This window comes from Hyla sarda, chromosome 1, assembly GCF_029499605.1.
Source record: "Hyla sarda isolate aHylSar1 chromosome 1, aHylSar1.hap1, whole genome shotgun sequence".
NCBI lineage: Eukaryota > Metazoa > Chordata > Amphibia > Anura > Hylidae > Hyla > Hyla sarda.
Genome location: NC_079189.1, coordinates 583,969,582 through 583,986,447, shown reverse-complemented (window position 1 = coordinate 583,986,447; position 16,866 = coordinate 583,969,582). Strand labels below are relative to the sequence as shown.

Sequence of the window (16,866 nt, the reverse complement as noted above, 5' to 3'; positions counted from 1 at the left end):
CCACCCATTTTAGCGCAGCTTGTACTGTACAGGTCTGTGCTTTGTGTGGTGGGGTGGGTCATCTGGCCGCATCCTGTAGGCAGATCCGCTGCCATCTGTGTGGTGTCCTCGGGCACCCTTTCAGCCGTTGTCCTAGCGCCTTCGCCCGTGCGGCGGCCGCTCCGGCTGGGGAGAGCTGTGAAGTTGCCTCGGCTGGAGAGGGTACGAGCAGGGATGGGGGCGCACCAGGGCTAGTGAGGAAGAAGGGCCCCGCCAAACTAAGGCGGGAGGAAAATCGGAGGAGGAGTAGGGAGCAGGAGAGTGCCCAAGTGACGGGGGTAGCTCCGGCCCCTGCTCCTGAAGCTGGCCCTGAAATGACTGAAGCCCTGGAGGAGGACGTGCTGGATGAGGAGGTCAGGAGACTGGGCGAAGAGGAAGGCAATATGGCCGACTCTTCCGATTCCTCCCACTATGAAAGTGTGGATGAGGAGAGTGTAGAGAAGGCCAAAAAGAAAGACAAGGGCAAAAGGAAAGGGAGAAAGAAGAGGTCCAAGCCCTCTCTCCCTCGTACTGCGGGCCGGGTCCAAAGCGGAAGCCTGACTGCCCCCCCTCTGGTTGACCTGTCAAACCGGTACCTCGTCCTTGATAACATCTCCTCCCCCTCCTTGGAGGGGGAAGGTGAGGGCGAGGTGCCTAGGGAGAGAGAGCCTCTGGGGGGAACTGGGCCCTGTCCTGTTGAGGCACCTTCCTCAGAGGGCAGGGCTAGACCGGGGTCGGACGGAGACGGGGACCATATGGACCAGAGTGAGTCCAAAAAAAGGGGTAAAAGCGGTCCTGCCCTTTCTTCTTCTTCTGGGGATGAGGGCACGAAGAAGAAGGGGAAGAAGAAATAAAGGTGAGGCCATCTAACTTAATCACCCATGATGGCGGCACTCACCCCATTGACGCTGGCATCCATTAACTGTGCCAGCATAAAGTCTGATACGGCTAGATTCGCAGCCTTTGATTTTCTCGGCCGTGTTGAAGCCGACATTTTGTATCTGCAAGAGACCAGGTTGTCAGATTCAGCCTCCCTGGTAAAAGCCAGAAGAGAGTGGAGGTGCGGTCCCTCCCACTGGTCTCTTGCGGCTGAGCCGTATAGTGGGGTGGCGGTCCTTTTTACCGCTCCGGTTGAATGCCGACGGGTTATTGAGTTAGAAATGGGGAGGTGCCTGATCTTAGATGTCCTCATGAAGGGGCAAGAGCTCCGGCTCATTAACATCTACGCCCCACAAACCAAGTGGGGCCGCAAAGATCTCTTTATGAGGATTAAGCCCTTCCTTTTTACTAGCCGGCAAGTGATTTTTGGAGGGGACTTCAATAATGTCACGAGGTCCCAAGATAGGAGAGGTTCCAATGGTCCGCTGGCTTACGATAGCGTGGCCCTCAATAATATAGTTAGGGAAGCTCGCCTAGAGGACGCCCACATCCGGAGCCCCTCAGGCCACGTGGGTTTCACCTATCATCGAGGTAGCTGCAGGTCTAGGATAGACAGGTTTTATTTAAAGGAGGAAGCCGTCTCTTCCGCAGTGTCCGTGGTTGAGGTGGAATTCTCCGATCACTGTATGATTTTGTTTTCCTTGAATGTTTCAGAGACCCCCCGGATGGGTAAAGGTTATTGGAAGCTGAATTCGTCCCTCCTGGAGGAAGCGGAGATAAGACAGTCCTTTGAGGATTTTCTTCAGAGTCAGGTACCTTTACTGGACTTTTGTAGTAGTAAGTCAGAGTGGTGGGAGATATTCAAGAAGCGGGTTGCGGGGTTCTTCCGCCAGCTCTCGAGCCTCAGGTCCCTGAATAGGTACCGCCTGTATCAGGGTCTGAGGAGGAAACTCGAGCTCCTTGTCTCGACTGGAGGTAGCCGGGAGGATATCTCCAGAGTGAAATCCTTGCTGATGGGGTGTCAGTACGATAGGCACGCATCTTTGGTTTTTGAGAGGGATTACGGGAGGTACCGCTCGCCCGACCCTTACAAGAACTGTAAGATGTCAGTGAGTAGTAAAGTGGTCTCAGGACTGATTGATAGTACGGGATCTCTGAATCGGTCCAGATCAGGGATCCTGGAGGTCGTCAGATCCTTCTACTCGCACCTCTTGGGAAGGAAGGATCTAGATCGAGACGGGATGTCGGCTTTCCTGGCTGAAACTATTCCTGAGCCAGGGGTAGACCCCTCTCTTGATGTTTTGGCAGAAGAAATCAGGGAAGAGGAAGTGAGACTGGCGATCGAGGGGCTCGCCCCCAAGAAGTCGCCAGGTCCGGATGGCTTAACATCCGAGTGGTACAGGACCTTTAAGGAGTCTTTAGCTCCCCTCTTGACTGAGGTATTCAATGAGTGTCTCTCCTCGGGCACTCTACCAAAGTCAATGAGGAGGTCAGCCCTGATTCTTCTGTCAAAGGGTAAAGATCCTAGCCGGATTGAGAATTGGAGGCCCATAGCTCTTCTCAATACGGACAGAAAGCTTCTGGCCAAGATACTGTTTAATCGGTTGGTGAAATTTGCACCCCGGCTCCTTTCGGGGGCCCAGCACTGCTCTGTTCCAGGCCGAAGCACCTTAAGTGCTGTCCTCAGTGTCAGGGAGGCAGTGGAGCGGAGTAGTGCGGGTCTCTGGAAGGGGTACATGCTGTCCTTGGATCAGGCCAAAGCATTTGATCGGGTGAACCACGAGTACCTCTGGTCCGTCCTCCTGAGATATGGCTTACCGAGTACTTTTGTGAATTGGCTTGTCACCTTATATGCAGGGGCAGAGAGTTTCCCGCTGGTGAACGGTTGGTCTGGCCGCTCTTTTGAGGTGGGGTCCGGAGTCCGTCAGGGTTGTCCTTTGAGCCCGCTGTTATACGTGTTCGCAATCGATCCCTTCGTCCGGAGGGTAGATTGTGGGCCGTTGGCGGGAGTCGGGATGACTCTGGCGTAGCCGGATGTCGCCCAGAGAGTAGTGGCGTACGCTGATGATGTCACTATTTTCGTCTCCTCACGGGAGGAGGTCGATGTGGTGATGTCAGAGGTGGACCGCTACTCGGAGGCATCCGGGTCCAAGATCAACCGGGATAAGTGTGAAAGTCTCTGGCTGGGAGGGGGAGATCCCACGTTTGATCTCCCTGACACCCTTCCAGGGCTCCAAGAGTCAGCAAAAATTCTGGGCATCACATTCGGCCAGGATGATTATCCCACCAAAAACTGGGACGGTAAGCTCCAGGATGCCACTCAGAGGGCGAACCAGTGAAAGGGTTGGTCTATGACCCTCAGGGAAAGGGTACACCTGATCAAATCGTACCTGCTCCCCTTGTTTATCTATCTGGGCAGTGTATGTATCTTACCAGAGGCTTACTACACTAGGGTCTACAGCCTGTTTTTCCAACTGTTATGGGGGAACAGGTTGAACCTAGTCAAGAGGGAGGTTACGTACCGCACGAGGAGACTAGGGGGTTTATCTATGGTAAACCCCGTGGTGTTCTTAACGAACACCTTCTTGAAAGCCAACATTGCAAACCTCTGGAAAGAGAGGGCTCCTCCGTGGGTACTCTCCTGCAAGGAGTGGTTTCGGCCTTTCTTCCAGGAATGGGAGACAGGAGGGCAAGTGAAGGACCTCCGTACACCACATGGATATCTTCCGGCTTACGCTACCCCGACTCTGAAGGCGATACGTCGGTGGGGTCTGGGAGTGTGGGAGATCAGGACCCAGTCAAGGCAGTTCCTTGACAAACGGGTTCTGTTGACCCACTTCCAGAGGCCTCTGGCGCTCAGGGACTGCCCAGGTCGGGATCTGAGGGAGGGGTTGTATCTTTTAAACATGAAAAGGATCCCCCAGAAGTTTTGGGACTTGGCCTGGCGCTGCTTTCAGGGGAAGCTATGTGTAAAGGACAACCTGAAGTACAGGAACTCTGATGACCGGGGATGTCCCCGAGAAGAGTGCGGGGACACGCTGGAAAGCATGGACCACTTCCTGCTTCATTGTCCCTTTAACATAGGGGTCTACAACAGGGTGGGCGCTTCCATCGGCTGGAGTCAACTTGCCGGCCTTGCCTATCCGGAGTGGGCTTATGGGGCATTCAGGAACCTGGGTGGCCGAGATCGGGGCACGTTATTTTTAGTCAGTTTAGTGGTTAGGTACTACACGTGGAACGCACGGTGCTTAGTGTCGACCCAACAGAAAATCCTCTCCGAGGTGGAGGTCTGTAGGAACATCACTGGTGACCTCGGGAAGATCAGGTCTTTGGAGTATGGCAGTCTTGGTACCAGTAGGGCTTCTCTCCTGTGGAGAGGTTTCTCATTTCATGTGCCCTAGGTACTAAACCTTTTGGGTAGAGTACCTTTTATTTTTGGTTAGGGGCAGTGTTATAGGGGTAGAGATAGGGTGAGGGTAGGGTCAGATTTATTGTAGGGATAGAATTAGGGAGAATTGTAGGGGGAGTTAGGGAAAGAGTATAAAATGATTTATGTATCAGGTCTGCCATCCTTCTCCCTGGTAGTGGGCTTATGCATGTGCACATTAGCTTTTTGTTTTGTTTTCAATTTACATGGTATGAAGGGCTTACAGGCAACCAAACTTGGGCCTAAAGGGGGTGGTGGTTCAGAATGTATAAGTTTGTATATAAGTTGGTTGGGAGGAGTGTTAGGTGGGGAGGGTGTATTTGTGGGTGGTGGTTTTGTGGTGTTTTGGGGTCCTGACATGGGTCAGTTAAGGACTGGACTTTGTGAACTGTATGGACGGTATGGACTCTGACCCATGTACAGGAGGGGTGGTGTGGGTGAGGGGACAGTTTTAGTGTAGGTGTTTTCCGTTGTTTTCTGTAGTATATTTTTGTGTATTTTCAGTAAGTTTTGTATTGTGTTTTGTATATATTGGGCTTTGTATTTATATTGTTTTATATTATATAGTGTATAGTGCAGTCGGGCCAGTAGTTAAGTAGTGTCATATGTGTTTATGTGTATGTATATGTGTGCGTTTATGTGTATATACATGTGTATGTATATATATATATATGTATGTATGTGTATGCTTGCGTATATGCATGTATACATGTTTGTGTATAAAATTTTATATTTTATTTTTTCCTCCTTGGGGGGGCTGCTCCCCTCCGGTGTCTCTGTTCTCCTCGCTTCCGGCTTCGCGGTCTCGCTTTTCGGCGGTGTTGTCCTTTTCTTTGGTTGTGGCTTGCTCTTTTTGGGTCCGGCTCTCGCCGGTTTCTGGGCCGCGCGCAGATCCTCTCTGGCCGTCCTCGGCTCCTTGCCGTGCTGGGCGTGCTTCGCGGGCCTTGCGGCCGTGCGGGGGCAGTGCGTGGGGCTGGGCTCTTTGGGCCCTCTCTCCGGCCGCGTCTCCGCGCTGCTTTTCCCTGCCCTTCTTTCACCGGTGGATCTCTGGCTGTGAGGCAGAGTGTTATTTATTAGCAAGTTGTGCTGAAATATTTTTTTTTACTTATTTTTTTTTTTTTTTTTTTTTATTTTTTCCCCTGGGTAAGGGTCATTTTTGAGTTACAGCCAAGTTGTGCTACCTTTATGTTCCTTTTCTTTTGTTTTATAGCGAAGTCGTGCTTATTTTATGTTTTATATATTTTTATAAGCCAAGTTGGGCTATTTTTATGTTCTTTTTGGAATGCGTGTTTGAGTGTGATATTTAGTTTTTTGGTATGTGAAAAAAGTAAAAGTGTATTTTAGTAAATTTGGGCTGGCCGGTTAGGCAGAATTTGTTTTTGCAATTTTATTTATGTTATGTTTGTTATAGCTGGTTAAGCTTGTTTTTGTTTAATGTTTTGTATCTGATTTGTTTTGCATTTTTATAATAAAAAGAGTTACAGCTCCCAGCAGATCTTTCTTACTCTTATATGTAAGGATTTGCTTTATCTATATTAGTTATCTACTTATTTTTCTTTAATTCGCTCTTTTTCCTTTTTTTGGATGACATTTTGGTGCCTTTAGAACCAATTACCAGGTTTCCATAGAGTTCTGGTCTCAACATACAATGGTTTCAACATACAATGGTCATCCTGGAACCAATTAATATTGGAACTTGAGGGACCACTGTATTTATTATGAATTTTTTGTCTGGGTGTTTAGTTGGGATATTTAGACATGGATTAGCCCAATACAATAGAGCTAATTCATGTCTTTGCAACTATTTTTGTGTTTCTGTCTCGTGCAACTGGATAGAGATTGCTGCAAGCCGGGGAGTGAAATGCGTTATTTCTATAGCCGCCTCACCCACCGAGAGTATCTGAAAAGAGAAAAAAGAGAAAAAAGAGGGACTGTGCCTCGTGTATTACCCAAGACACTGGGTGGACTCCGGGAGGGGCACCAGCCTTTCGGTTGGCCGCTCACCTTTTAGCAAATAATCAGCACTTATCACCCCTTTAAGGGGTATAGACGAAGCCTTGGAAGGAATGAAACTTCAAAGCCCAGTGGGTCACAGGGGTGGAAGATCCAATCCGGTTTCGAGTAATGAAGTAGATGCACCTATTTCATCACCCACCGAGAGGTCAGCTGGGGCCTGGACACTCAGACCCCCTGACCGATAAAAATGTTTGACATGTCCTTGTGATACGTGAAAAGTTTTGTATAATGAACGGTACATTTAAAATTCATTTAAACGCTGCCCCAAGACCTATGTGATAGGTAAGGATTTACATAGGACTGCAGGTAAGGCTCTGTTCACATCTAATTTGTTCCATTGAGGTGTACTCTGGGAAAGCCATCTGTGGTGAAAAACTTTATTTTTTATTTTTTTTTAAATCAACTGGTGCCAGAATGTTAAACAGATTTGTAAATTACTTCTATTAAAAAATCTTAATCCTTCCTGTACTTATTAGCTGCTGAATTCTATATTCTTTTCCGTTGGAAACACAGAGCTCTCTGCTGACATCATGAGCACAGTGCTCTCTGCTGACCTCTCTGTCCATTTTAGGAACTGTCCAGAGTAAAAGGAAATCCCCATAGCAAACATATGCTGTTCTGGACAGTTCCTAAAATGGTCAGAGATGTCAGCAGAGAGCACTGTGCTCGTGATGTCAGCAGACAGCTCTGTGTTTCAAAAAGAAAATAATTTCCGCTTTAGAATTCAGCAGCTAATAAGTACAGGAAGGATTAAGATTTTTTAATAGAAGTAATTTACAAGTCTGTTCAACTTTCTGGCACCAGTTGATAAAAAATAAATAAAATAAAAATAAAAATAATGTTTTTCACCGGAGTACCCCTTTAACCTCTTAAGGACCCATGACGTATGCGTACTTCATGAGTCCCGGTCCTGCGATATAACGCGGAGGTCACACTGTGACCCCGCATCATATTGCGGCAGGCCCGGCGTCATAGTGAAGCCGGGACCCGCCTCTAATAGCGTGCGGCACTGATCGCTGTGCCGCGCGCTATTAACCCTTTAGCCGCGCGCTCAAAGCTGAGCCGCGCGGCTAAAAACGAAAGTAAAAGTGCCCGGCTAGCTCAGGGAGCTGTTCGGGATCGCCGCGGTATAATCGCAGCATCCCGAACAGCTGTAGCACAGGAGGAGGTCTTCTTACCTTCTCCTGTGCTGTCCGATCGCCGAATGAATGCTTCAAGCCTGAGATCCAGACTTGAGCATTCAATCTCTGAAAACACTGATTGATCCATTCCTATGGAGATGGATCAATCAGTGTAAAAGATCAGTAAATGCAATGTTATAGCCCCTTATGGGAGCTATAATATTGCATAAGAAAAGTGTAAAAAAAAATCATTAACCCTTTCAATTATCCCTTCCCCTAATAAAAGTTTGAATCACCCGGCATTTCCAAAAATAAAAAAAACATTATGTAAATAATAATAAAAATAAACATATGTGGTATCGCCACGTGCGGAAATGTCCGAATTATAAAAATATACCGCTTTTTAAACCGCTCGTTCAATGTCGTACACGCAAAAAAATTCCAAAGTCCAAAATAGCGCATTTTTGATCACTTTTTATACCACAAAAAAGTGAATAAAAAGTGATCAAAAAGTCTGATCAGAACAAAAATGGTACCGCTAAAAACTTCAGATGACGGCGCAAAAAATGAGTCCTCAAAGCGCCCTGAACACAGAAAAATAAAAAAGTTATAGGGGTCAAAAGATTACCATTTTAAACGTATAAATTTTCCTGCATGTATTCATGATTTTTTTCGGAAGTGATACAAATTCAAACCTATATAAGTAGGGTATCATTTTAACCGTATGGACCTACAGAATAAAGATAAGGTGTCATTTTTGACAAAAAATGTACTGCGTAAAAACAGAAGCCCCCAAAACTTACAAAATAGTGTTTTTTCATCAATTTTGTCGCACATTGATTTCTTTTCCCGTTTCACCATAGATTTTTGGGTAAAATGACTAATGTCATTACAAAGTAGAATTAGTGACGCAAAAATTAAGCCATTATATATAATTTTAGGTGAAAATTTTTGAGAGTTATGATTTTTTTAAGTTAAGGAGGAAAAATTGAAAATGAAAAAACGGAAAAAGCCCGGGTCCTTAAGGGGTTAATGTCCGTAGGGTTACATCAGCCTGACGGAGCCAAAAGAGTGACCTACAACTGGCTGGTATACATCAGTTTAATGCCAAACAAGAATTGAATAGCATTGTACACTAGTTAATACACTGGTATCCAGTAAAAAAACAAACAGACTGCGCAAAAGTTATATGTTTGTATGTATTTTTATATTATAGGTCCTTATGGGTGAGGGACGCCACTGTATAACATCTGTTGACGGCATCTTATATATACATCCTGCTGTATATGTTAAACAGAAGCTGTAAACTTGATGTGAACAGAGCCTAACCCTACCAAGGCATCCATCTTAAAAAGAGGCAGAATGTCACTCGTCCAAATACTTGAAACAATCTTCATGCTTTATTTCAGTTATGAAAGTTCCAAAAAATAAAGTGTGTTGAATGCCCTGTCCTGCTCTTTTTTGTACTTTGTTTCAAGTATTTGGGTGAGTGCCATTCTGCCTCTTTTTACTATGAACATTTGAATTGCTCTTCGGTATTATGCATTACATGTTATGTTATGCCAGCTTTCTGTATTTACTGTGTGAACAGGGCATAACCCCACCAAGGTATCATTGAACACACTGTTTAGGCCTTGTTCACATTGCCGTTGGACTCCGCTATTCGAAGTTCCTACGGCAATTCTGTTAGAACGACAAGAGTTTAGCGTACACAATTTTTTTTCTCCACTATACTACCGGATCCCTGACGGACCCCATTCAAGTGAATGAGGTCCACCAAGACCCGGCAGTGTCCATGGTGTTCTGACCTGTTTCAGGGATCGTTTGGCTCAAGAAAAAAAAAGCTGAACGAACCCTGAACAGGGCGGAAGGCAACGTCAATGTGAACCTAGCCTTAGTGGAATGTACTGTATGTATAGCAAAATATAAAACACAGAGAAAAAGAAACACAGCCGCACATCCACCATATGTAATTTGATCTACTTGCTTCTAAGCATAAATTCAAAAACAAACAGGTTGTTAGTATACATTTTGATCAAAAAGTACAAGCCCACTCGCCATGTCAAGGCCGCCTATTTAGAGTGGGTCTCTAACCCAACAGTGGCGTAGCGGCAGGCACCACCACTGCTTCACCAAGCCCACAGGGGGAGCGAACCAGTGGCCAGGCAGCTCCACTGCTGCCAAACCAAGCCCCTGGCTCGAGGCCATTCCACCCCACATCTAAAGAATCACAGTAACAATGACCGCCACAGAGCACCAAACCAGAGTGAACACCTACCATGTGCTTCCTGCCAGAGGGCTGGGAGAATTTTAGGAGGAAACCCTTATGCAGTCTCCTTCTGATTAAAAACGCCTGGGCCGAATGGGTGGAGCAGAGTGCTGGCTATGAAAAAGGGGAGAGACTACAATTGTATAGCAAATTGTACTGCATCTAATCTATACTAAACCTTAAAGGGTACCTGTCACTATGTCTAGCAGCAGGATATGTTTAAAGCTTCCGGGCAATCTCGTAGCCTGACACTTGCTCCAATACTGACGCAAGGACTTCATTCTCTGAACATGTTAGCCTTGATTATTTTGGAGATTGCTTAGGAGGTTTAAACCTATCCTAACCTCCCACCATGTGAATATTTATGGGACCCCTTTTGCCCATGTGAGCGCGAGGTGAAAAGCAAATGGGAGCAAAGGGGACGGATGAAGGGTATGCTGGGTGTCGCCTCCATTGGGTAAAGAGGGTTAATTACCATACTAGCAATGCAGGCTAAGGCTTCTTTTACACTGCCCTTGCGCCCCGTCAAGAACGGCCATCAACATTTTTTTAGGGAGTCTGATGGCCGTAATTTTGATGGGGCGCAATGGGAAACAGCGGGTCCTGATGAACCCCATTATAGTCAATGGGGCCCATCGGGCGCCGCTGTTTTTCAGTGAGAGTAGTGGGAGAAAAAGTTGGCGCAAGCTGTATTTTTTTTTTTCTCCCGCTATTTTCCCCGACGGCCATCACACTACAGTGTGACAACGGTAGTGTGAAAGGGGTCTAATACTTGCTGTATCTCCAGAACGGTGGCACTGATCTGGGTGGGTTATAAATCATTTTAATTTGGCTTACCTGCACTATAACCCTGTGTATTGTGTTTAGTGCGGGTGAACCAGCTGTCTCCTTCCCTTTAATGCTTTGGGGTTTGTGTTCCTACACTTCCTGAGGTTATCCAATGAAAGCTAAAATTGTATGGACATGCCCCCACCTGGTTTTTAGATAAATATTAATATTATCTTATTTTCTTATTGCAGTTACCTGGCTGAACAGTGCTGGAATGGCGGATTTATCTACTTGATCATGTTACGGCGCATTAAACGCAAAGCTCCTCTTCCTCCTACCAATAGTGGCCATGCCAAGACCTGTGAACCAAAAGCAACAAGTTCTACCTCACAGCCAAGCATTAGGGCGATACAAAATGGCAAAAGAACCAGGAAATTTGGAGTCATCTCAAGGACTGTAGGCAAAGACGGCAAGTGTAGTAAAGGAGGGCAGGAGGGCATTGATGAAAATGGGCATTGTTCACCTATGGAGGTTGATGGAGGACATTATGACGAGGAAACGACGGGAAGCAAGGGTCACATGAGGGAGGACTCTAACAGCAGTTATGATGAGGACAGATGTGAGTATCTCGTGTCGAAAGCTGCAAGGACTTCCCCGAAACCGAACGACTGCTCTCCTCAGGTATCTATTACCATTTATTACAAATAAATGTAATTCTCTCCTGCAAACTGCCTTGTGTGCGCTTTCCTCTCTATAGCCAATGTGAGCGGCCCTCCATGTATGCTGCTGTATGCCACCTTCTTCCCCTCCATACTGCTATCTGTAAGAGAAAAGAGAGAAGGAAAGCAGAGAACCAAGAGAACACGCACACAGCTTTCTGATGGATTTTTGTTCTCACTCTCTAGCTGCTTGGTGTAGTTAGCTTTACATCCACATTGCCACACACTAACCTTCCATGCTCATTGGCCGATGCTGATGACGTGACAATCCAGCCCCGCTCAGACAACCAGCGGCCATTGCAATGTCCCGCCTCAGTCACTGATTATTTTAAATGAATCCCTCTCTAAGCATATGTCAAAAACTCTTTTCCCAGACAACCCGTTAAAAGGATTTTCCAGGATCAGAAATACACAGCTGTTTTCTTACAAAAAACAGCACCTCACCTGTCCTCTGGTTTTGTGTGGTATTGCAGTTTTGCTCTATTCACGTCAATGGAACTAAGCTGCAATAGCACAGACTTACAAAAGAGCCGACATGGCCCAATAGCTTCCCTCCCGCTTGAAGGGGGTCGGCTATGTCGCCAAGGTATGTACAACATTGCCTCATGCGGGCGAAACCACAGTAATTTTTTTCTCTGCTAATCTCCTAAAAAACCGCTAACACCTTACAGAAACCTAATGGACCCTATTCAAACCCAGTGGGACCTGTCTGTGTCTGTCGTGTTCGGTGTTCGTAGTGCTCCGCCTCTTTCTGGGTCTGCAAAAAAAACTGGCATAAAACGGCAATGCTAAACTTTGCCTAAAGGACTTGTCCGAGTTGAAGGGTGTGGATCACCGCATGACCAGAAGAATCCGGAGTCTAGAAAAAGCTGGGCCAAAACCACAGTGGAAGTTATAAAGGCGTCCATATTGTTTGTTAGTAAAAAAATATGGCGGCTCCAAGACTTGTATGTGCTGCTGATTTATTTTATCCAACTATGTATAACACATGTGGTAATCCTACCAGTAATGTATTTCTATTGTAGTTTACTGAGAAAGTCACGACCTCCAAATAGACTCCAAACCCTTTTCTGGATCGCCGTCAAGCTTATAAACATTTACATTAAAACATAACTTTTGACTAATTTTTCCCAAATATTCAGACACGTCTGCAAATATCTGAAGTAAACATAGAAGGTCTGCAACCAGCACATGTATAGATGGTTTACACGTCTATTACACCAGATCTGTCACTGAGCTACATGAAGTCATTTATTGTACTGACATATGTGAAATTGTATGGTTATATACGGTCCTGTGTGTGACTGTACCGGGCAGTGGTGGTGTATTGTAATATACGGTCCTGTGTGTGACTGTACCGGGCAGTGGTGGTATATTGTAATATACAGTCCTGTGTGTGACTGTACCGGGCAGTGGTGGTATATTGTAATATACAGTCCTGTGTGTGACTGTACCGGGCAGTGGTGGTATATTGTAATATACAGTCCTGTGTGTGACTGTACCGGGCAGTGGTGGTGTATTGTAATATACGGTCCTGTGTGTGACTGTACCGGGCAGTGGTGGTATATTGTAATATACGGTACTGTGTGTGACTGTACCGGGCAGTGGTGGTGTATTGTTATATACAGTCCTGTGTGTGACTGTACAGGGTATTAGTGGTGGTGTATTGTTATATACAGTCCTGTGTGTGACTGTACAGGGTATTAGTGGTGGTGTATTGTTATATACAGTCCTGTGTGTGACTGTACAGGGTATTAGTGGTGGTGTATGGTTATATACAGTCCTGTGTGTGACTGTACAGGGTATTAGTGGTGGTGTATTGTTATATACAGTCCTGTGTGTGACTGTACAGGGTATTAGTAGTGGTGTATTGTTATATACAGTCCTGTGTGTGACTGTACAGGGTATTAGTGGTGGTGTATTGTTATATACAGTCCTGTGTGTGACTGTACCGGGCAGTGGTGGTGTATTGTTATATACAGTCCTGTGTGTGACTGTACAGGGCAGTGGTGGTGTATTGTTATATACAGTCCTGTGTGTGACTGTACAGGGTATTACTGGTGGTGTATGGCTATATACAGTCCTGTGTGTGACTGTATAGGGTATTACTGGTGGTGTATTGTTATATACAGTCCTGTGTGTGACTGTACAGGGCAGTGGTGGTGTATTGTTATATATGGTCCTGTGTGTGACTGTACCGGGCAGTGGTGGTATATTGTAATGTACGGTCATGTGTGTGACTGTACCGGGCAGTGGTGGTATATTGTAATGTACGGTCATGTGTGTGACTGTACCGGGCAGTGGTGGTGTATTGTTATATACAGTCCTGTGTGTGACTGTACCGGGCAGTGGTGGTGTATTGTTACATACAGTCCTTTGTGTGACTGTACCGGACAGTGGTGGTGTATTGTTATATACAGTCCTGTGTGTGACTGTACAGGGCAGTGGGGGTGTACGGCTATATACAGTCCTGTGTGTGACTGTACCGGGCAGTGGTGGTGTATTGTTACATACAGTCCTTTGTGTGACTGTACCGGGCAGTGGTGGTGTATTGTTACATACAGTCCTTTGTGTGACTGTACCGGACAGTGGTGGTGTATTGTTATATACAGTCCTGTGTGTGACTGTACAGGGCAGTGGGGGTGTACGGCTATATACAGTCCTGTGTGTGACTGTACCGGGCAGTGGTGGTGTATTGTTACATACAGTCCTTTGTGTGACTGTACCGGGCAGTGGTGGTGTATTGTTATATACGGTCCTGTGTGTGACTGTACAGGGCAGTGGGGGTGTACGGCTATATACAGTCCTGTGTGTGACTGTACCGGGCAGTGGTGGTGTATTGTTACATACAGTCCTTTGTGTGACTGTACCGGACAGTGGTGGTGTATTGTTATATACGGTCCTGTGTGTGACTGTACAGGGTATTATTAGTGGTGTATTGTAATATACGGTCCTGTGTGTGACTGTACCGGGCAGTGGTGGTGTATTATTATATACAGTCCGGTGTGTGACTGTACCGGGCAGTGGTGGTGTATTGTTATATACAGTCCTGTGTGTGACTGTACCGGGCAGTGGTGGTGTATTGTTATATACAGTCCTGTGTGTGACTTTACCGGGCAGTGGTGGTGTATGGCTATATACAGTCCTGTGTGTGACTGTACCGGGCAGTGGTGGTGTATTGTTATATACAGTCCTGTGTGTGACTTTACCGGGCAGTGGTAGTATACGGCTATATACAGTCCTGTGTGTGACTGTACCGGACAGTGGTGGTGTATGGCTATATACAGTCCTGTGTGTGACTGTACCGGGCAGTGGTGGTGTATTATTATATACAGTCCGGTGTGTGACTGTACCGGGCAGTGGTGGTGTATTATTATATACAGTCCGGTGTGTGACTGTACCGGGCAGTGGTGGTGTATTGTTATATACAGTCCTGTGTGTGACTGTACCGGGCAGTGGTAGTATACGGCTATATACAGTCCTGTGTGTGACTGTACCGGGCAGTGGTGGTGTATTGTTATATACAGTCCTGTGTGTGACTTTACCGGGCAGTGGTGGTGTATGGCTATATACAGTCCTGTGTGTGACTGTACCGGGCAGTGGTGGTGTATTGTTATATACAGTCCTGTGTGTGACTTTACCGGGCAGTGGTGGTGTATGGCTATATACAGTCCTGTGTGTGACTGTATCGGGCAGTGGTGGTGTATTGTTATATACGGTCCTGTGTGTGACTGTACAGGGCAGTGGTAGTATACGGCTATATACAGTCCTGTGTGTGACTGTACAGGGTATTAGTGGTGGTGTATTGTTATATACAGTCCTGTGTGTGACTATACAGGATATTAGTGGTGGTATATTGTTATATACAGTCCTGTGTGTGACTGTACAGGGCAGTGGTGGTGTATTGTTATATACAGTCCTGTGTGTGACTGTACAGGGCAATGGTGGTGTATTGTTATATATGGTCCTGTGTGTGACTGTACAGGGCAGTGGTGGTGTATTGTTATATATACAGTCCTGTGTGTGACTGTACAGGGCAGTGGTGGTGTATTGTTATATACAGTCCTGTGTGTGACTGTACAGGGTATTACTGGTGGTGTATGGCTATATACAGTCCTGTGTGTGACTGTAACGGGTATTAGTGGTGGTGTATTGTTATATACAGTCCTGTGTGTGACTGTACCGGGCAGTGGTGGTGTATTGTTATATACAGTCCTGTGTGTGACTGTACAGGGTATTACTGGTGGTGTATTGTTATATACAGTCCTGTGTGTGACTGTAACGGGTATTAGTGGTGGTGTATTGTTATATACAGTCCTGTGTGTGACTGTACAGGGCAGTGGTGGTGTATTGTTATATACAGTCCTGTGTGTGACTGTACAGGGTATTACTGGTGGTGTATTGTTATATACGGTCCTGTGTGTGACTGTACCGGGCAGTGGTGGTGTATTGTTATATACAGTCCTGTGTGTGACTGTACAGGGTATTACTGGTGGTGTATTGTTATATACGGTCCTGTGTGTGACTGTACCGGGCAGTGGTGGTGTATTGTTATATACAGTCCTGTGTGTGACTGTACCGGGCAGTGGTGGTGTATTGTTATATACAGTCCTGTGTGTGACTGTACAGGGCAGTGGTAGTATACGGCTATATACAGTCCTGTGTGTGACTGTACAGGGCAGTGGTAGTATACGGCTATATACAGTCCTATGTGTGACTGTACAGGGCAGTGGTAGTATACGGCTATATACAGTCCTGTGTGTGACTGTACAGGGCAGTGGTAGTATACGGCTATATACAGTCCTGTGTGTGACTGTACAGGGCAGTGGTAGTATACGGCTATATACGGTCCTGTGTGTGACTGTACAGGGCAGTGGTGGTGTATTGTTATATACAGTCCTGTGTGTGACTGTACAGGGCAGTGGTAGTATACGGCTATATACAGTCCTGTGTGTGACTGTACAGGGCAGTGGTGGTATATGGGGCAACAAGCATGCTACATGGAGGCTACAGTACAAGGGGCAGCAGATGCAATACATGGGGCAGCAGTTTAGGGGGTGGTAGGCAAAGAATGTGAGGGCACAGCTCCCATAGTTGACTCTAATGGCCCAGAAGGGACAATAGAAAGGGGCATTACATGTGCTCTTATAGGCAGCACTCATGACATTACAGCAGAATATTGGGCTTAAATGTGATCCAAAGCTGAGAGAGGTAAAGCTAAAAATTACATTCAGGAGACGGCATGCTTTTTTATGGGGGTCTGAAAAGTTGCCTTTTGCTATGGGGTCCTTTAATTTCTGTATACACACCAGAGAGGTAGTAATAGGAAAATGGAGTTGGAGGTGGTATTGTCCGGGCATGCTGGGAGTTGTAGTTTTGCAACATCTGGAGGTCCGCAGTTTGAAGACCACTGGAATATTGAGTAATCCTGCACATTCAGTCCTAGGCAATTTGACCTGTAGTCTCAGTATGAGGGTGTTTTCCTAAGTCATAGCTCTTCATCTGTTGCAAAACTACAACTACAACCGCACCAGCTGTCAGGGCATGATGGGTATTGTAGTTTTGCATCAAGTAGGGAGCCACAGCCTGGGAAACACTGCATGAAAATATCTGCATGATGATTGACACTCAGCTCCTCCAATGGCAATA

The 16,866-nt window shown here is 46.2% G+C and overlaps 1 protein-coding gene across 1 annotated transcript in view; it reads left to right on the top strand.

The window, feature by feature from the left end:
- Window positions 1–16,866, top strand: part of PDZD2 (PDZ domain containing 2) — a 412,983-nt gene that overhangs the window by 255,663 nt on the left and 140,454 nt on the right. Inside the window, exon 4 of the mRNA XM_056545144.1 lies at window positions 10,750–11,179. Coding sequence (XP_056401119.1) covers window positions 10,750–11,179 — 430 coding nt within the window. The remainder of the gene's footprint in view (window positions 1–10,749; window positions 11,180–16,866) is intronic.